The following is a 21,076-nucleotide window of genomic DNA, read 5'->3' on the forward strand; positions in this document are numbered from 1 at the left end:
CCGGCTGAACTCCGCAGAGGCAGGCTGTGTTAGGTGCAGGGCTGGTTGCTGCCTTCCTCGGTGGCTCTGCAATTAGACGTGCCATCACACAGCCAGCAGAGGTGGGAGCTGCCCCACGCCAGCCCTCGTAATGCAGCCTGTCCGTGTCTGTCCAGGGAAATAGGCGATTTTCCAGCAGATGCAATGTTCAGTCTGGGTGTCTTTCTGGGGAGAAACTCCGGTGCTAGCAAGTAGATGGAAAAGTATTGCAGCAGGCCCACAGCACCTGCACAAGAAAGAGGTGACCACACCACTAACGTGCCTTCCCTCCGGCAGGTACTACTTCAGGTGCAACGTGAAAATCCCGCTGCGGTACAAGAGACGGGACTACAAAGTCTTCGAGTGTGCCAAGGTCACCGAGAGCTTTGCCAGCAAAGCCCGCAGCTTGGTGCCAGTCAAATACGAGACCATCGTGGTCACGGGCTTTGAGAAGGGGGCAGGGACAGACGCCAACGTGTTCATCACCATCTTCGGGCTGAACGGGGACTCGGGCAAGCGCGCCCTGAAGCAGAAGTTCAGGAACCTCTTTGAACGGGGCAAAACCAACAGGTTCTACCTGGAGACGTTGGACATGGGCGAGCTCAAGAAAGTCCGGATCGAGCACGACAACAGTGGGCTGGCACCCGGCTGGCTGGTGGAGCGGGTGGAGATCACCAACTCGGCCACCGGCGTCACCACCATATTTCCCTGCGGGAAGTGGCTGGATGAGAACCGGGGCGATGGGTTAATCTGGAGGGAGCTTTTCCCTAGGTACTGAGGAGCATTTTGCTCCCTTCAGGACATGCGTTTTTTCCCACTATGCAGTTTTTATATTGCATTTTCCTTTTCGGAATGCTGCCTTTTTTATGGAGAGATTTTTAGTAGCAAGATGTGCTTCCTGGGTTAATATTTTGTAAAAGTAATACTGTCTTCTTTTTTTTTTTTTTTTTTTTTTTTTTTAATGGATATAAAATTGTGAACGAAATAAATTCATTTCTTTCTTACCTACAATTGGAGGTAACCAGTAGCTGACCCAAGAACTCCCCCAGCAGCAGGTCAGATGCCACCTTCTGCTTTCAGCACCTTGCCCTGCTGGGGCTGGAAACGCCCACTGGCCTCCACACTGTCTGCTTCCCTTTTGGGGTGAATAAAGAGAAGTATGACATTGAGACAAAATATTTAAGAAAACTGAATTGGGACATCCCGGTTTTGTCTCACATCACTGCAGCACGTGTTCCTACGTATGAACACTGCCTGGTCTCGGGCGGTGGGGTCTGGGGGCTGTTTTCCACCTGTGGGCTTTCCTCCCACGCCAGACCCAGCTCCCAGGCTGGATTCAGAAGGTCCAAGGGCTCCAGCAGCCAGAGCAGCTCCTGGGAGCACACTAGCAGAGGACCCAGCAGACAACCCGTTCCACTTCAAGGAAGCTGTGCTAACTGTATTCAAAGCTGGCTCAGGACAATCTTGCCCTACAGAGCCCTGAACACCAACCCCCTTTCCGAGCAGCTGCCATTCATTTTAATCTTTAAACTCTCACAGCCTTTAGTGGGATGGGTTTGCCCAGCAGCCAGGCTTGCTGAGGAGGAGAAGGAGGCAGACCTTCAGCCCCCAGGGTGCTCTAACGAGCTCGGGCTTATTAACAAGGCAGCCACAGAAGGGGTCTGCTCCCCCAGCCAAGTGTTGCAGCTTCAGCAGGTGGGGTGAAGGCTCCTCTCCTCCTCCCGACACGCAGCTGCCTGATGCCCACCTACCAGGTGGTAGGACACGTCCCTTGGAGGGGGGATTGTGGTGTCTGAGCTGCCTTGAGAAGACTTTCCTCCTGGCCCGGCTGTGTGCTAGGAGAGCTCCTTCCCCCTCCCAGGGTGATCCCTTCATGCATATAGGGATCAAAAGGGCTGAGAGTGAGTTAAACTGATTGTTTTGGAGTAGAGTGAGTGGGGTACGTGCTCCCAGTAAACCTCATCGCTGGTCACTGATGGAAGGACAACAGCAGCCCTCAGTGCTCCCCCCCTCCCCATGCACTGATGACCAAGCTCTGAGCAAGGACTTAGCCAGGGCTGGGAGCTCACAGGAGGAGCCGAAGGGACCTTGGGAGGCTTGGAGGTGTGTGCTGGGGCCAGCAGGTATGTTTTCATCCCCAAGACCCCCAGGGAAGGGGCTCACACTGGGTACACAGCATGGCTGCATCTCACTTGGACAGCTACCAGCAATAGAAGGGATTTCACCACTATGTCAGTAGGATTTTCACTGCTCCATGCTCCCAGCCCGTGGGAGCACCTCCTGATCCACACCCTCCTACGTGGGGCGAGCAGAACAGGGAAATCCTTGGCGTGCATAGGACGTGCTTGTGAGAAGGCACGCCATCAGGACAGGCTCCATCTGGAAGCAATCATGTAACAAGTAGCTACAGCCACAGCTCACAGCTCACAGGTCCTGTTGAAGCAGGAATGAGCAACTTCGTGGTCACCAAATTGCTGTGTAGGGATTGCGAATACCTAGGCTGACATCAAAACCACCTGCCAGCCCTGGATGGGCATGTTCAACCCCAAATCTGTGCTGAACTCCAGGCTATGCTGCCCTAAAAGAGAGTCAAGGGAGAGTTTGCTGATAAGGAGTCAGCAACTTCACTCTCTCCCCGGAAAGGCAACATTGGCAAAGCATAAAAACAAACAAACAAACAACAAAAAAAAACACTTTTTTTTTTCTTCTAAAGACTTTAAAAACGCCCTTTGTTTGTGCAAAACCCAGCTCCACCCCAGCTCTGGGGAGTCATTCTGTTGCTACAACTACTAACGCCACAAAAGTAATCAGTTGAGTGGAGTTTTTCCAGGGGCTGGATTTGCATTAAGCCGCTAAACCCAACACATTCCTGGCCAAGCAGAGGACTGGGGAGGAAAAAAGCCAAAACTGCCTTAGCTCTGTGCTTTCTGCAGGGCTCAGGGCATGTCTGCCTCCTGGGGTAGAGGTGGGCAGATGCACAGCTCCTGCTCCCCTACCTTCCACCTTATTTTTGCTCTTTGCTTCTTAATTGGTGTGGGTTTAGTGCACATGCCTTCAACCAAAACCCAGGAATGTGGGTGAGAAGTGAGGGCAAAGGACAAGGATGGTGGCACCCAGTAGGAAACTGCAAAAATGGGTTGTCCTGTTATCTCCGTGGTCCCCATCATTTTGGGAGCCCGATGACATCCTGCACTTTGATGCTCTCAAACAACATGATGTTTTTGGTTTTTTTTTTTCTTTGATGCTCTCAGTGACAACAAATATAACCGAGGAGACCTTCACAGTGTCAGACTAACTGGTAGGGAGTGACTGTTTCTTGCTGCAGGACACTGATAATTAAACCAAGCATCTCTAGGAAGTTACAGTGAAACATCTGATGGCATTTGGTACACCCACACCAACCCTATGTGCACAAAGGCAGGGTAACTCACGGCTGCGAAGCATCCACCCTACAACACCCCCTACCCCATCATTTAGTGCACAGGCTGATTTGACATGGAAAAATGCCCCACTGAAAAATAATAACAAAAATAATTGATATTTACTCTTGGGCTTGTACAGTCTGAGTTGCAACCCCTGGGCCAGCTGATGGTTTAGCTACTAAAAAAAATAAAAATAAAAAAAAAGGGTAAATGGGGAGAGCGGATGCCCGCAGTGGCTGTGCTGTTGTACCTTAAAGGGTGCAAAGCCATTTTCAGCTCACTGTGCTCGGCGGGGCCGTGATCAGATCTCAGCAGCACATTTGTGCTCTGCTGCGGCAGCTTTGAAGCAAAACCGATTGTGATCTCCATCAGCTCTCAGCGCTGTAATGCTTTTGAAGGGCATCAGCGAGATCTCGTTGAGCAAGCGTGCTTTCCCTGCTTTCTGATAGAATTTGTAAAAGCTTGCTATAACGGGAGTTTCATCTTGACCGAATAGGATGCATCCCTAGCACAGCCCTTACTGGATGCTAGAGGAGCCAGCAATTCTGCCCAGCTGCAGGAACCAAATCTCTGCGATCAGCAGCGTCTGTCCCCAGGGCATGCTCAGTCTAATCACATAATTGAGACTGGTCACAGCCTTTTGACACGAAACACACGAGGAGGAAAAGTCATCTGGAGAATAAGCAGGAGGGAGACTGACACCATTCATTGCGTGAAAAAAAAAGCAAGAGGACCCATGAAAGGGGTTGCAAAGTTGGGTGTTTAACCCCTTGGGTTCTCCAAGGGTGACAAAAGGATGGAAAATGCCCTCAACTCTGTCCACCTTAAAGTTCTTGTTCTTTAATTATTATTATTTCATTTTTCAGTAGGTTTTTCTTTTCTTACTGCTTTAGGGCTGAAGGAGACAGAAAAAGCTCTACCAGCATTCACTTCTCTGCATGCTAAAGGCTTCACTTTCAAGGGGGGGTTCTCCAGGAGGGCTTTGGGCACTCACGTGGGTGGGTTTCACATGTTGGCCATGGGTGGGAGTCAGTAAATAAAGACCACACAAATATTCTGCCAGCTCCCACAGGTTTATAGTTAGCAATGCAGTTCATTTTATTAGTTATAAATAAAGTACAAAAAATCCACCAAAAGTGAATCTAAGCATTTACACAATTTCTAATGTCTTTTCATTTCTTCAATGCACTATTGCTTTAATATTAATAATAAATATTTTTCTAGCTTTCTTCTATAAAATAGTCTATGTAGCAAAATGTTGCACAGCACAACAGAACAGCAGTAGGAGTACAAAAATGTGGGTGATCCTTTCACCAGCCCGGGCCATTAAAGGGGAAGAGTTCTGTCTGCTTGCCCCATGTTTTACGTGTCCCTCTGATGGTGTCTTTGTGGGGTGACACCCGGCCCCTATCCCCATACAGCCCAAAAACACAGTTTAAGGGAGGAAAGTTACAGAGCAGCAAGGGAAGACGTGGAAACCCAGGGTAAGGCAAAGGCAGCAAAGCAGAGCAGCACCCTGAAGGGACGAAGAGGAAGGATGAAGGTACAGTCATGTCGTGCCTTCCTGCCCCAAAAGAGAATTGCTTCCAAAGCCTTTTGGGGTGGGGACGCATCGAGCCCTGCTTCTGCGTTCGTGCACGGCCGAGCATCTGCACTCACCCACAGCAGTTATGGCTTAAAGCTTAAAATGTTTTCCAGGGTGCTTTAAAACCCTCCTGCATGGCTCAAGCACTGGATATTCAGGAGCCTTTAGGACAGGGCAGCGTGTTAGCAGCGGTGCAGTCGTGGCTGGGGATGGGGACGTGGATGCTTGGCCACTGCTGCAGGAGCAGGACATCAGCCCAGGGCTGGTCCCCTGGGAGGTGACCCGGGGGGAACAACGCAGGAGGGTTCCAGTGCCTCTCGCAGCCCTACAGCAGTTCAACAAGCCTTAAATCAAGGTTTCTGCCCCAACAGAGGGGCTGAAAGCAAGTGGAAGGTTCACAAGAAGGTTAGTTTTGAGAGTTTCTGTTCCAGGCATGTTTTACAGCTGGATTATAGCCAAGTCTCAAGGCCTGGTGTGAAAAATGGATCCCAAATTGTCCATCCAGCCCCCATTTCCCAGCCCCGTCTGGGAGCTGCGAAGGAGCTGAGGTCCCACCACCCTGCCCTGACGGCACCACGCCATGGGGACCATATGTCCTCCATGCAAAACCAGACGGAGGGGGTCATCTCCTAAAAACTGCTGGCAGACCCTTGGTTTTGTAGTGTCCAAGCCCAGGCTCCACCATTTCCCTCCTGCGTCCCCCGGAGCTCCCAGCTGGGTGCATGCAGGGGATGGCTCAGCAGGAGGCATGCAGCCAGGCCAAGCACCCGACAGGCACCGAAAAGCCAACAGAGCCGCAGCACCTGGGCTCCCCTCCACATTTTTTTGAAGCAATTTGCAGAGTCACACACCAAATACATGCAGTGCCCCAAGCACAGCCATGCAGCGGGGCCCACTGGGCGTTATTGCAGGTAACGCATGCAGCGAGGGCAGGAGCATCACCACAGGCACTGTGACAGTGCGGCGGCAGGAATCGACTGAAATTTTGGTTTTTCAGGGCACTACGAACCGCCTTCAATGGACAAGGACATGAGTGAAAGGATCACCAGAGTTTGATTATGAGTGCAAATAATATTCATATATATGTGCTAAACACAGTCACTATATTGCAGTTTTCCACTATGTCACAGCATACAGAATCAAAGGTTTGCATTTTTATGGAATGTATCCAAGGTAACAGCACCACAGTAATACAGTTTGTAATCACACACCCTGATTTTTTTTCTTTTTTTTTTCTTTTTTTTTTTGACAAGATAAGCATTACCCCCACATCCCATGTTTAATTTCTTTTTAAGTACCGACGCATGCAAAGCATTCCATTCCCAGAAACAATGCAAAAATGAGGTAATAGGAGTAATAAAAAAAATTAGTATTAATTTCTAAATAAATAAATTATAATTAAAAATGCAAAAAACAACTATAAAAATAATTAAATAAGAACCCACAATATCTACAAGTTAGTCATAAATTATGATTGTTAAATATAAGGCATTTAAACTCACAAAACCCTGTAAACTATCAATGTTTTGTTCCTAGAGATTTTCTGTTTGTTTCGTTTGTTTTGTTTGTTGTTGGTTTTTTGTTTTTTTTTTGTTTTTTTTTTAACTCCTCCTATCATCGCGACCTACTCGTAGAAATGATTTCAACGCAAACAGGAACCTGACACACCGCTGCAGATCCGCACGCTGTAGGTTCTCACGCACCTCAGGATCAGTCACTCACACGAGACCACGGGAGTTTGGTGCTTTTCTTCACCAGATTTTTTTGTCTTTTTGTTACTTTTATATCTAAAAACTGTGCTTGTTCGTTAGGCAAATAGTAATACTTCCGCATAGACTTTAAGAAAACGCGCGGTTCGGAAGCGCTCCTCCTTCCCTCCCCGCACAGCCAGGGTCCCACTGCCCAGCTCCTCCCCTGCTTCACCCCCAGCTCACGCCTGGGTGCACCAGACCGGCTTACAGTGTGCTTTATGAACAACATCTCGCTTTTCTTGTCCGTATTATCGGTAGCATTAGGATTATTTTTAATGCTGCTTGAATCTGCTGCTGCTGGAGCAAGCCCCCTATGTCCCAGTGCTGCACGAGGCCACATCACTCCAGACATTAGGGCTGGGACTGCTGTATCCCCTGTGAAACCATTTCTCGCAGGTGGCAAATAAATGTCACCAAACAAATATACGTCACTGTGTCCCCCCTGCACTCCCTTCTACCTGCACAAGCACAGTGAGAGCGGAGGAAGTCTCCAGCAGCCCCACACCCCCTCCTTCATTCTCATCAGCAGGTTGGCAAAAATAAAAATACTAATAATCTCTGTGGGTCCTCCGAGGTCGGTGTTTTCCTGTTACAGCTCACAGGAATCCTGCAATCTCCCAGATGGTAATTTATGATCATTTCTACGTGGAGAGCATCGCTTGGCTCCAGCAGAATGGGTGCTCAGGGAGCCAAAATTCAGCTCCGCCGCATCTGCATTATAAATATATAAAGTTCAGGACTTGTTCCCCTGGCTCCTCCGCATTTCTCCTTTCCTAGTTTCAAAAAAAAAAAAAAAAAAAAAAAAAGGCTTAAAAGAAAAAGAAAGGCTTTTTGGTTGTGAATGCCTGTTCACCAAAGGGTTTTCAGCTGAGGTCCCTGCAGCTGAGGTCTTTATTTCTGGGGGAGCATGGATAAAAATGGATCACTCCTTCAAGGGGTGTTCAAGGGAAGGTTGGACATGGTGCTTAGGGACATGGTTTAGTGGTGACATTGGTGGTAGGGTGATGGTTGGACCAGGTGATCCTGGAGGTCTCTTCCAACCCTAATGATTCTGTGATACTTCTATTCTAAGGACTGCTTCCTGATGTAGTTTTGTGCATTTTTATAATGGAGACTGGTGTATTAGGTTTCATTTTAATAATCACCTTTTTCTCCATACGGATATGGAGTGAAATGCATCTGTGTCTAACAATGCTCTGATACAGGGCTAAACCCAGCCCCTCCAGAAGGCAGCAAACCCTTGAGAACTGGCATTCCCCTCCTGCACCAAAACACCCACAGTGATGTCTCATGAGCAACGATTCCTCCCATCCCATTATCAGAGAGGGATCTCTGCAATCCCTGCTCTGAGAGACTTGACCCCACAGCCTATGAACCCAGGTGGATTGAGGAAAAAAATGGAAAAGAAAGAAAGGCTTCCACCTGTGCTGTACATCTGCTTAATCTCCCTGTGGTGTGATTTCTCACCGGGGAAGCAGTGAAGCAGGTTGACCACGTGTGATTAAAAAGGCCTTGCTGTGGGCTGGGATGTGGAACAGGAGCAGGGCAGCTTGGCTGCGGCTCTACCCCAGCCCAGCCACAGCATTAGCAATATCCCCAAATCATGCGGTGGTGGGCTTTGTCCCCTTGGAGGTTCCTCTGAGAAATTACACCCCAAAGCACAGGTACAGGAGTCAGCCCAATAACCAGCATTTTGGACCAGCAAGGAGCCTGGGAGGTGTTTAACCCCAGAGGGGCCATGCCACGGCATGCTGAAGCCAACCAGCCTCTGGCTCACAGGAGAAAGCAGTATGGAAGATGGCAAGCACAGAGAGAGCACATGGCCTGCCTTGGATTTCGGCATGCCAAGCCACTTTGTTAAGACACAGAAAGTAAAGAAACAGCATCCCCATCAATATCGTGCCCCTCCAGAAAGCATCCAGCACCAGCAGATTAGCAGGAAGCTTATAGGGAAGCCTCTCCCTATTGCTTCACTCATTTTGTTCCCAATTTTATTTTATTTTGTAAGCGTCTCTGAATTTGCAGCACTGTAAACGCACGGAAAGGAAGCACACGCGGCCGAGGCAAAGAGCGCAACCCTTCTGACTGTAAACAGGATTTTGCTTTTTCGCCTCTTCCCCTCAAGGGTGGGAAAGCTTGACCTCCTCGTTCCCCCTCTGCAATGTATTAATCAGGCACCAAAATAAGGAATCTATGAAAAAATATTTGGTGCAAATTAGGTAACAGCAACATGTCCACCACAAGATGAGTAGGGCATCAAACACAACATTTCTTAAGCTAACATGCTCCAGCTGCCATCCATAGAAATAGCTAAAGGACCCCTATAACATGTTTCTACGTATTCGAGAGGTATATATACAATCCTCATGAAATGCAGGATTGACAGGCCAGACTACCACAACTAGTTCCTTCATGTTCAACACTAAATCTTCTGCAGCACGGGGTCTCTGAGCTCCGGGAATGCCAGCTCCCTTTCACCGGGCCCATATCCTGCGTATGTGCAATATCTCCTACCACTAGATATTGTACCGCCTCCTCCTCCTCCTCCTCCTCTCTAACGTGCCTGCAGACTTTTCCTCTCAATCAAATGGCTCAGAAGGCAAAAATTTTGCTGCAAGGGTTTATGGCCATACGACCTGATAAGGAAAATGGTGTGTCCAGCCAGTCCTTTCAGCTGTCCGAGCCGAGCTGTGTTTCAATGTCCACCCTGCAGATGGGGCACTTCTTGCTGGTGGCCAGCCACTGGTCCACGCACACTTGGTGGAAGAGATGCATGCAAGGTAGCCTCCTGCGGAGAGAGAAGCACCACCCGTTAGGGACCTCGTGGATGGAGGGGGTTCAGGGGGCTGAGGACATCCAGAAAGGTGCAAACTGGCCACCCAACAGCATGGTTTTGAAGCAGGTGATCCAGACCCAGGAGATCCTATGAAAATCTGGCTCACCTGCTGCTGCAGGGCACTTCCTACCCATGGCCCATGCCAAGGTCCAACTAAAAGGCATGTGCTTTCCTAAACCCTGAGATAAACCAAGTGAATTTGTCAGGACAAGAGCAGGGAAAACCCCACCAAGGCACAGCAGTGTTATTGGGATAAGCACAACTCAGATGTCACCGAGAGGCAGTGGAGCAGAGGGAAGGGTCATACCTGACGTCTTCTCCATCTTCAAGCATGGACAGACAGATTGTGCATTTCTCATCAGTGTCCGACTCCTCTCCATCCTCCTGCTCAGCTTTGCCCTCCTGCGGTCTTCTCTGCAGCAAGGTTAAAGACATAATTTGGTTGGGAATTGATTTCCTAATGCTCCGCCAAGCCTTGGTAGTTTCAGCAAGGCAAACAGTAAGAGCTTCATCTATCAGCCAGATCCTCCAGCCTGGGGAAGCCAGCCCAGCCAAAACAGCCAGCAGAGGGAGGATGCCACCAGCACGCTGCTGGTCCACACACATCCTCCCAGAACTGGGGGCAGTGGGGCCGATGGCAGTGCCCCAAGGAGCAGCCTGTCCACTGCTGCCCCAGCACAGCCCCACCACCTCCTCGGTCCTCCATGCGCCAGGGATGGCCCCACAGTCTCCTTTGGTGGGTACCTCTCCTGCAGACCCCAAAACATGTAGGTCACTGCTTCCAGCAAGGGCACCAACCACTGTGGCCACGCCAGCTTGGCCAACAACTTAACCCCATGCTGCACCATGGGGCAGCACTTGGCCTGCCAGATCCTTCCTCTACTTTCCCACACACACCCATCCCAAATAATACATTTTTTTCTGCATCCACTGGAGATGTGGTCAGAGATAACTGCAGCAGGAGCTGAGTCCCTTCCAACGTGGGCAATGAAACATATTTGTTGTTACTGGGGATGACAAACATGACTTTTCTACCCAAATGAGCAATTTTCCCGTTTTCTATTAGCACTACCCCAAAAATTGGCATCTGGTTCCTTAAGGGCAAGAGTTCAGCTCCATCAGAGGAGCTGCCCCTTGCAAAGTGAAAAGAGGGCGAGCTGCCCCCACACCACAGAGCGAGTGCCCTCGTGGTGAAACAGGGAGCTGTGCTACACCACCGCCTCCGCCCAGGAGTCCCACAAGATGCTAAAGCACCAGTTCTGGATTTCATGGTCCATTTTTGGGAATACTTCAGTTGATGATGCTGGTTTGCCAACCCTGAGGACTGCAACCCACTGAAGTCCTTCCTTCTGTCTGCTCCATGCACCCAACTCTTGGCCAGCTGCGGGGGGCTGGCAGCCAGTTTTGGGGAGCTCACCTTCTTGTACTTGTGGGGGAAGGTGAACCTCTCGATGGTGTTCTGCACGGCACCACGGCTCACGCTGCCCAGCCTGTCCTCCAGCTGCAGCAGCTCCTGCGGCACGGGAACAGCAGCAAAACGGCATCAGCATTGCTTGCGGGAGGCACCAGTGGAGGAGCACAGGATACCCAATATTGCAGAAAATGGGGTGGATTCTGAGCCCGGTTTGGCAGGTCAGAAAACAAAACCCCATAGAACTGGAGGACTTCATTTATAGCCATGAAGGGAGCCAGAGTCAGCCAGAGCCAGACCCAGGCACTCTGGAATAAAACATCTTTCCCTAAGCCACCCAACCCCTTTTGCTTCCTGGTTATTACTGAAATGTCTGCAGGTCTCAATCCCATTCCCATCTGCGACTGCCAAGCCATAAGGCAGCCTTATGAGTTTATGCCAGAGCTTGCATGGATTCCCAGGGCTTAAAAATTTAATAAACACAGTCCCCAAGATACATACTTCATAGCTCTCCCGCACAGCCGACGTGTGCCTGCTTGGGTTCAGTCCCTGAAGAGCAAGTAACTGGAGCTGAGGATAAGGGTAATTTCTGATTTCATGAACAACCTGCAGGAAGTGAGGGAGAAAAATAAAGCCACCTGTGCTAGCACAAAGAAATCCCTTGTGTGCCCTGATTTAAATTTAGCGCTTCAAAAATTGAAAATGAGAGAGCAGACTGACACCTTCCCCCATGGAAGTCTTCTTTTAATAACCAAAAAAATGAGTAGATTTATTACTAAAAAAAAAAAAAAAAGTAGAACTCCTATAAATAATAACTACAAACTCATGTCTTATAAATATATCAAATAAACTCTTTGTTATAATTATTCCTATAGCATCCATAACACTGCAGCTCCAAACTCTCAACATGGATTAGCTTAAAAAGAGATTTAATTTTCATTTTTAAATGCGTTGATTTCTCTTCACCCAAGCTCTGGTATTTAAAGCTTTGCTGTAGCGTGCAGGTGTCAGGGTCGGACTATGGGCACAAGGGAAGAGCACCCTCGTGGGATTTCTGAGGCTGCTTTAAGGATGAGCAGGGCTCTGGGTGGCTCAGCTCCAAATACAGTTCCCTGCTAGGAGAAGGACCAGCAAATGACCCTGGTCAGCCCATCTTAATATTATTAAGATACTTTTGTCAAGCCCCAGCTCCACCCCTGCAACAGGTCACACACAAATTTAATAGGAGGCATCGAGGCCGATGCAGATAGCAAATACGTGAGGAGGGATGGTCTTGGGGGCTGGGCTTGGGGAATTGCCACCTATCACCAGTCCTTCTGCATGCAGGGAGCTCTGGGAACCTACAGTTCACTCCTGCATTAATAACATTATTATTAATAGTTATTGAGTCTCCCAGGTTTTGCAGACCAGCTTGTGAGTGCGCTGCAGGTGATGGACCGAATCTTTCCAGAGCAGCTGAGCTTTTCTTTCCTTTCCCTAACCCTGAGTGCGATGATGCAACATTATCCTTTCAGACACTCCCTCCCACGGCCGGAGATAAGTGGGATTCACAGAAGACAGGTGATAGAAAGATAGCAGCCTTTATTTTGACTGCTTTCTGGCAGACAATGCATAAAACATTTCTCGGTAAAAGCATTTCACTTACCATCTGTGTCGAGGATGTGCTTCTGGGGAAGTGGTGCATCCGAGGTGTGGCCAAGTAATGCTGATAGGGCTGAGGGACCGGCCGGACCTGGAACTGGGCATGAGTCAGGCCTGCATCCACACTGAGGTCCCTGCGGGCACGAGGAGGAGGAAGATGGAGCTGTGGCTGCCTGGCACAGGCTGCAATAAATCACGCTCACGGCAGGGGAGGGCTCTGAGCTGCCATGGGTGCCTCAACCCGAGGTGATGCTGCTTCTTTAAAAGTCTTGGATTTGGGCAATCACCTTTCCCTCCACCAAGGCAGAATGAAGGAGCAAGGGGATGATTTTATTGCACTAAGTATTTCTGCTAGCTGGGGTCAAGAGATGTAGGATGTAGCTTGAAAATTGCAGAGCAGTGTTGTGGGGGCTCTGATCGATCCCCAGGCTTGGTAACTCAGCCTGGCCAGGTCCTTCCTGTGCCACCATCATTGCAGATGACCATATTTTGCCCTCATTTTGCAGGAATGCAGATATATGCCTGAGGGCAGAGAAACAAGGAGCAATTCTGGGTGGTTGTTAGGCCCATCATCCGTGCCTGTGACCTCCTTGGAGGTCTCCCAGCCCGGGTCACTGGAAGGCTTGTGGGAGGACAAGGGAGATATTTCCTGCCGGAAAGGGAGAGTGCATCAAACCTGGCCTCAGGGAACCCCAGAAATGTTGTTTGTGAAATAAATAAATAAATAGAAGGTTTTGAGAAATTTATGGATGAGACAGCTGTAGGAAACAGCGTCACACAACCAGCAGGCCACCACTGGTGAAGCAGGACATCCCTAGCAGTCCCACTGCCCCATACACAGCCTGTCCTGAGGCTCATTTTTGTGGGTTTGGGTGCTTTGTCCCTCCAGAAATCAACCCAGCTCAACCCTGCCACTTCAAGTGACCGAGATCCTAGCAAACACCGCAGCTCTGCCCAGTTCATGAGCAGATCCGAACTGCAAAACCCATCCCAGACTGCATGGATGGGATGGGAGGAGACCTAGCACAGCCTCTATCCATAATCTATCTATCTGTAATCCAATTAGCTGGTCCCTTGTCTCTCCAGCCACCGAGTCTCTCAGCAAACAAGTGCTCTGAATGTCATTCACTCTATCATAATTACAAAAGCCAGCGCTCTGATAACTATTGTCTTCGCATTTGTCAAAGCAAAACTAATTAGAGCACAGGGGTTGATCCTTGTTCCAGCCTGAAGTTCTCCTTCTCTCCACGGAGGACAGAAGCAGCGAGTGCCACGGCTTGTTAGGAGCAACCCAGACGTGTCCTGGAGCAGCTGTGAAACAGCAGCAGCGTGCCCAGCAGCAGTTAATGGACATGAGGGGACAGTAAATTTTATTCTGTGATTCTAAATGCAAAAATCCCTTACCCAGCACAGCCTGCATACTAGGTAATAACTCCAGTACTTTCATGCCCTCTGATAAGTAAGTCCCCCCACATCAAATTGGAGCAAAGAGGGGGTCTGTCTTTGCTAGCCATGTGCTGACCACGTGCTGGCCATGTGCTAGCCATATCCTGGACAGACAAAGCCTGGCAGAGGATAAGACGCAGTAGGAGACAGGCAGGAGCACAGCCAGGGTGGGAATCCACAGGACTGGGCATTTTCCAGCTCCCCTGTCACATTTTTGGAGATTTATCCTGCTGCTCAAGATGGTTCCCAGGTGGATGGAAGGCTTGACTGGAAATTATCAGACGCTGGGTTCATCCCAGCCCTGCCTCTGGCCTGATGTACAACGCTGGCCATCTGCTCATATTCCCTGCCTGCAAACAGATGTGATAACCCACAGAGCACCTTGAGACCAGGGGCTGAAGGGATTTCTCAGAAACGAATGGGCATTATTAGCTTGCACAAGTAATTGCGACAGCAGCACTGCTGAACTGCTGTGCGGTGCTGCATCTGGATCCTTAAACCCAGTACTGAGGCTCCTGAAGTGATGCCTGCCCAAAGCAGAACACTGCATGCAGTGGTGTTTTCCCAGGGTTTGGGGATGAACGACCAGAGCATGTTAGCTGGAGAAAACACAAACCAACCATCACCTTCCGCCTCGTGCTACAGGTACAGCATCTTGATGCTCAGAGGTGAGGTTCAACAGCTGCGATGCCTACAGTCCATGGGCTGCCAATGACCAAAAACTGAGGGATAAGGGCAAGAAAACTGGCTGAATGGTCATCGATAAATGCCTGTGGAGAATGGAGCTAAGGGTGAGTTTATTTCCCCTCCAGCAGAAGATTTTAACCAAGGCTAGGCCGTCCAAGATGACCGATGACCTTCAGCCCCAGCTTCCAGCCCTGCTTCCCACCTCGCTGCCTGCTGCCCCTGCCTCTGAGTGAACATTGTCACGGCTCACGTGGTGATAGCACATCAGAGGGCAGTTTTTATATCCATCTCTGGGCAAAACCGTACATGTGCCCCGAGGGGAAGTGAGTCACCCCAATACGTGTACACGGTATGTGATTTCTGGTGTGCCCACTCCTTAGGTTTTGTAAGGCAATGCAACAACACAGGGGGAAAAGGAAGGGGGAGGAGGAGGGGAAGATTAAATTGATGCTTTATCGGATCCTTCTAATGATTATAATTAAGCGGTATGCACAGAAAGAGAGGCAGAGAGAGCGGCTCTATCCAGATGAAGCACGAACCGCTTTGCAGCCTGATCTGAACAATGTCACACCGGCCGAATTCACCTCACGGGGGTACCAGTAATGGGAACACCTGAGAAGAAAATGACAGAAGGATCTGGCCATATTTTAGGTTGTATATTATTACCCCAGAGGAGGAAGAAAAACCGTGTAAAAAGAACTCTCCATTTGCAGAGCAAACCGCTCAGATGTTAGGAAATGCCATAATTAAGATTTCCTGTGCCATTTTATTTTGGTCCCCTTATGCATACACATTACTATTGTCTCTAATTACATGTTCACATGCTATTTTTTCCTTTCAACGCACAGAATGGACTTTGCTCAGCTAACAAGGAGCTACTCAGAAGTATGTTTTTATTCTCCTATTCTTACAAGTAGGGCCCCACGCCTTCTTAAATGTGCAGGAATTCAAAACTTGCTCTGAAAACAGAGCAATCGATGCTTTGCTCAGCTTTCCCAGGGCATCAGACACTGTGATGGGAGAATGATTAGCAGGTACTAATTCATTCACCCCACCCTGTGGGGCAGGGCAGGGCTGTGCCCACTAATTTAGGCTACGGAAGAGTTGTGGACACTGTTTTGAGTGCCTGGTGGGCAGCAGAAGATCTCATTCAGAGAGAGATGTTGGTCTAGAGGAAACAGACCCTGGAAGATGCTTCCCTGGAGGCTGCAGCATGACAAGCCCCTGGGGAAAATTAAGGCTTAGGTGTACTCTGCATCCATGGATACATGCAGTGCCCATGGCTTGGGCAATATCGATGCCTTGATGCTATTGTACACATGCATAAATGCTTTAGCATGGACTTGTGGCTCTCAGGGATGAGTTTCCCCATTGCACACTCCCCACTTTATATCTGTTGTACTCAACCACCAGCTCAACCACTGAGCCATGAAGGTATTCACAAAACACCACAGCCCCCATGGGACTTTTTAAGCGCCTCATTCAACACAAAGGGGGAGATGAGGAAGACTTACCAGTCCGTGCCTTCGGCTAAATACCTGGGCTGGGGCCCCATGGGCTGTGGAGTTTGCAGTTGGTGGCTGAAATCAAAGCTGGGGTGCAGGCGGTGGGGCTGAACGGACATGCGCTCCTGAGCCCGCCTGCGGGAGGAGGAGAACAGAAGAGAGTTAGCGATGGGTGGGCACATGCCCACATCAATAAACAATAGGAAAACCCAAAGATTTGGGCTCGCTAGCATGCGTCCAAGTCAGAAAAGCCCAGGCAGGTGTCAAGGATGATGGGAAGAGGAACCCAGAGCTATGGCATTTATTCTTGTTCACCACTGACATGATGAAGACCTCCACTTGCACCCCCTGAAGCATCCACATGTGCTCAGTTTACAGGAGCTGCTATTTGGTGGCAACAAGGAGAAAAAAATAAAGAGGAATCTAAACTTCTTCCTTAGCAGCTTTTTGCCTCTCTCACTATTTTCTTTTTCTCCACAGTCATCCCCATAAACAACAGACAGGACGAAGCATCTTCCCGGTGCGGGTGTTATCCATCATCATAAGGAAGCAGCAGGTTGTCTCGTCTCCCTGTGCAGTCCATAAACTCCCGGGGAACCTCATTCATTACAGGATCACTCAGGAGTAACTGATGGCAGAATTTACTCTTGCTGGCCTTTGCCAACTTTTCTCTGGGTGATGGACATGCCAGCTTGGGACCTAGCATCTTCTGCTCCAGCTGCCCTTGTGAGCAGGGAGAGGTAAGTAGTAGGAAATACAGTGAGGTTTTTCTAGGGACTCAAGTTTCTTCCTGCAGTTTTTGCCCATTTGAACTACCCTCTGCTCAGGGGAAGAGCATGTGCTGCTGGGTCATCGTCTGTGCTTGGGAGAGATGCAAGGTGGATGCGCAAGCAGGCTCTGCATTACAGACTGAGAACCCACGCTCCCTGCTGAGTCCCCGTTCACCGAAGGGGCTATCACAAAGATAATCCACGGGAAAACACTGGACAAACATGTCAGGAAGCTGGGAGATAAAGAGACTTCACCTTTAGGGCACCCCCAGATTCCCATTACCAGGACCTCGTGCCCAATGCCCGAAGGTTTCTGACAGCCTCCTGCAATGCAGCTGTGCTGGATGCCTTCAGGAGCAGGCTATGGGGCTGGGCGAGTGGCTCCTGCCCTCTCCCACACCACAGTCCCTCTTCTCTGACAACCTGTTTGCATATGTAATACTGCCAGCAGGTACTAAAGCAGTTTCTATGTGAAACTGTGCTCTATAGTTTTGTCTGAACTCGGCTTATGACTAAGGGATAAACACTTGTATCATCAGTGCCTCAGCCTCGCACAGATTTGCTGCCCAATTATTAACTAGTCGTTAAATCCACCTGAAATCCAGCTTATGCAAAACAAAAGCTGGATGAGAAGAATCTGCAATTTGCAGACGGAAAGGATACAGAAAGAAAGCATTTCCCGTCTGTAGCATGCTTTCCAAACAAAGCATTATCACGAAGACTCATCCTTTGGTTCCCGGTGCACGGGTACAGCCCACAAACAGCTTCCATATGCTTCCAAAAAAAGCACGCTGCTCCTACACGTTATCCGAACCCCTCTCTCAACAAACACTGACAGGATGAGGCTGGGCGGCCATTCCCACCTCTGCTGAGCTGCAGTAATTCTCTCTGCAGTCGTCGGCCCCGTCTAAATTTAGTCTGTTTTTCCTGATTGAATGTGCTGTAGATCAATGGCTTCTTTATGCCTCACTTCACAGAGGTGGATCACAGCTGGGAAGCACACCTAGGTCCAGAGGAGGGGGTTCTGCACTTGCAACACCCGGTGGGGCATGCGGATCTCATCTCCTACTTGGTTTTGAGGCAGCAGCTCACGCATGCAGTCTGCCTCTCTCTGTGATGCAGGATAGGTTCGCTGCCACCCCAGGGTGTTACACTGTGATTCCCCTACAAGTGGTGGCACTAGATGGCCTTGGGACATGCTAGGTGAGCATGGCATGGATCCCCACAGGAAGGGTACACCCCCTGGTGCACCCTGCCCTGCAGCTCCTGGCGGATGCATTTGGGGAGAATACAGGCAAACGTAGGAAGGGAACCTAATGCTATCAGCAAGTTTTAACAGGGCTTTGCAGAAGCTGCTTTGCAAACGTGAGCCTAACAGCTTCCCAGCATCCCAGATGTGGGATGGCCCATCCCTGGAGGTGCTTAAGGCCAACCTGGACAGGGCTTTGGGCAACCTGGTCTGGTGGGAGATGTCCCTGCCCATGTCAGGGGGTCAGATGGACAATATTTAGAAGTCCCTTCCAACCCAACTCAACCCAACCCAACCCAGCCCAACCCAACCCAGCCCAACCCAGCCCAACCCAACCTAACCTAACCCAACCCATTCTGTTCCTCTGACTCCTTCAGACCACATCTGTGGAACATGAGCCCCCTTACCTGGGATGGGGCATGAGCCGGCGGTGCTGGGCCTCAAGGAGCTGCTGCTGGAGGAGGTATTGCTGGTGTAGCGCCTGAGGTAGGAAGGAGGGTCCGGCCACGTCTTGGAAGGGCAGGGCTGGCACTGGTGCCAGGGACTGGTGCAGGGGGCCGCTGTGCTGGTGCGCGGGGGCCATGTGGGGGGTCAGCCCCGGCTGGGGCTGCACCGCGTGAGGCAGGGCGAAGTCGGCCGAAAGCTGAGGCTGGGGACCCAGGTGGAAGTGGCGGCAGGAGGTAGCATGGGGATGCTGAGACCTTTGAAAAGGAGCACCTGGAAGAGAAGAGCACGGCCGTCACGGGGGCCGGCGGTGGCTGAGGCACCCAGTTGCAGATCCAGAGGAATTTTTATGCAGACAGCCGTTTGTTTTTCTCCTCTGCCAAAAGGCAGCGGAAAAGAGCAGGTCAGCTAATGTCGATTGCTCAGGGAAGAAAATGTTGATTTTGACTAAGAGGTTTTTTTCCTCCAAAAAACATTGGAACCAAAACATGGGTTTGGGTTCAAAGTAGCTTTTTGGCTCTGAACAGAAGTGCATGCTGATGGAAAATTTCAGCTTGTTTTGGTTTGCCTGTCTTAAAGAGAAAAAAGGAACAAAGGAACAAAAGGCTCAACATTTTAGAGAAGGAAAAAATGCATTGTCTAAACTGTGTTTCTGCAGGTTAACAACCCACAGAACTTCTCAAAAGTTGCTGACTTTCTATGCATGCAAATCAAAGTATTTATTTGCCTGTCTAAAAAGGCATTTCTTTGCCTGTCTGAACCGTAAAAAGGCATTGAAATAATCCCTGCCCTGAGAAAGTGTCTCTCAGTGGCTGCAGGACATGGACGGGACACCTTCCTCCCCCAAGAGCCGGGGCTATGATTTTGACTAATAGTTTTTTCTTTGCTCAGACCCTTTCCAGCAGCCCAGCCTCGTCAGGTAATGGAGAGTGGCTGCAGAAAACACAACACGAGCTGCTGTGAGATCAGCCTTGAGGCTGGTGGGGATGAGGAAGAAATGAGGTGTGAAAGATATCTGTGCTGGAGGCTTTTTGCAAACATCTGGCACTGGCTTTCATCTCCCTCAAGGTCCTTGCTTGGATGGGCCTGTGGCCCAGCCCAGCACGTTAAATCCTACATTCCCAGCGCAGTTCCAGGCACCACGGCAAAACTTTTGGCTCTTGAACTAAGGAGAGAAGCAGCTCAGCACTGAAGGATGAGACTCCAGAGAGGCCATTAAAGATGTCTCTTTGCTGGGTATCAGCCCCAGGATAGGACACTGGCCTTTTTATGCACTTGTTTGAATGCCTCACCTTCCTTTTAGGAAGGAAATCCCTATAATTTTGTTAATCTTTGGGACTGGCACAAAATATCGAGGTGTAACAGCACCATGACACACTGAGTGTCATCCCAAGACACAGGCCAGGTGTGCAGGTGATGCCTACTTGTCCCAGGTCCTTTTTGCTTCCATCTCCCTTCCACCCATGGGCTGGGCCAGGCCAGCACAGGAGTTGGGGGAGCCCCAAGCTCTTTCTGTTCACACCCTTATGGAAACAGAAGGTGCACAAAGCAAGCCAGATGCCAGCAGAAGGAAGAACCGGAGAGGATCTAGAAGAAATGAAAAGCTTGCAAAACAGTGTATAAGTAATTATACACAACGTCTCTTAAATACAAACTCATCCTCCGTAGTGCCCCCCTGAGAGAGGCAACGGGGAACAAATGCATGTGCCACCAGCAGCAGAGCTTCTGAAGATGATAATTTCTCATGTTGTCAGATAACAGCATGATTCAACTGCCCTATTAATTAAAACCAGAGGAGGTGGGATCAGACCCACCGTTCCTGAATGGCAGAGCTACTAACCCCATCCAAGAGGTGTCTGCGTACCCTGTCCCCCAGTACTGCAGGTTATTTTGGCTGCCCTAGGCCTGGCCCCAGTTCCCAGATAAAGGATGAATAATGAAATGGGGACCTGTGCTGCCCTGCCCATTGCTCCAGCTGGGCAACACCACAACCACGGTGAGATGCCTCCTAACTCTTGTGTTTGCTGGACACTGGCAGAGCCACTCACGGTGAATAGCTCAACTCTGCTCCACCCAATGGAAAACAGCTACAGCAAGTGATGGGAGACAGATTTAACACCTTCAGGACTTCATGGGGCCTGAAGAAAAGGTGCAAGAGGAGGTTAAATCCCACCGCTCACCCAAACAGACCAGCCTGTGCCGCAGGGCAGCAGTTTGGTTGTAGGTCAGACAAAACACAAGGCAATGAAGCTGAGAGATATTTCACCACACATTTACTGAGCCAAATTTTGCAGCACATAATAAAAGTAGA

At 49.7% G+C, this 21,076-nt stretch overlaps 2 protein-coding genes across 3 annotated transcripts in view; one reads left to right on the plus strand and one right to left on the minus strand.

Moving 5' to 3' along the window:
- LOXHD1 (lipoxygenase homology PLAT domains 1) overlaps window positions 1–796 on the plus strand; it is a 139,824-nt gene extending 139,028 nt beyond the window's left edge. The window contains exon 42 of the mRNA XM_050716349.1: window positions 316–796. Within this exon, the coding sequence (XP_050572306.1) occupies window positions 316–796 (481 nt within the window). The remainder of the gene's footprint in view (window positions 1–315) is intronic.
- Window positions 797–4,523: 3,727 nt separating this feature from the next.
- Window positions 4,524–21,076, minus strand: part of ARK2C (arkadia (RNF111) C-terminal like ring finger ubiquitin ligase 2C) — a 42,324-nt gene continuing 25,771 nt past the window's right edge. Inside the window, exons 2-9 of one of the 2 annotated variants that reach the window (XM_035560036.2) lie at window positions 18,729–19,038; window positions 16,312–16,437; window positions 12,669–12,798; window positions 11,525–11,629; window positions 11,030–11,125; window positions 9,920–10,026; window positions 9,413–9,564; window positions 4,524–7,549 (exon numbers count right to left, since the gene is read on the minus strand). In XM_035560036.2, the coding sequence (XP_035415929.1) occupies window positions 9,447–9,564; window positions 9,920–10,026; window positions 11,030–11,125; window positions 11,525–11,629; window positions 12,669–12,798; window positions 16,312–16,437; window positions 18,729–19,038 (992 nt within the window). In that variant the 3' untranslated portion in view covers window positions 4,524–7,549; window positions 9,413–9,446. The remainder of the gene's footprint in view (window positions 7,550–9,412; window positions 9,565–9,919; window positions 10,027–11,029; window positions 11,126–11,524; window positions 11,630–12,668; window positions 12,799–16,311; window positions 16,438–18,728; window positions 19,039–21,076) is intronic. The other variant, XM_035560037.2, reaches the window with a different exon arrangement.

Source organism: Cygnus atratus, chromosome Z (assembly GCF_013377495.2).
Source record: "Cygnus atratus isolate AKBS03 ecotype Queensland, Australia chromosome Z, CAtr_DNAZoo_HiC_assembly, whole genome shotgun sequence".
Lineage (NCBI taxonomy): Eukaryota > Metazoa > Chordata > Aves > Anseriformes > Anatidae > Cygnus > Cygnus atratus.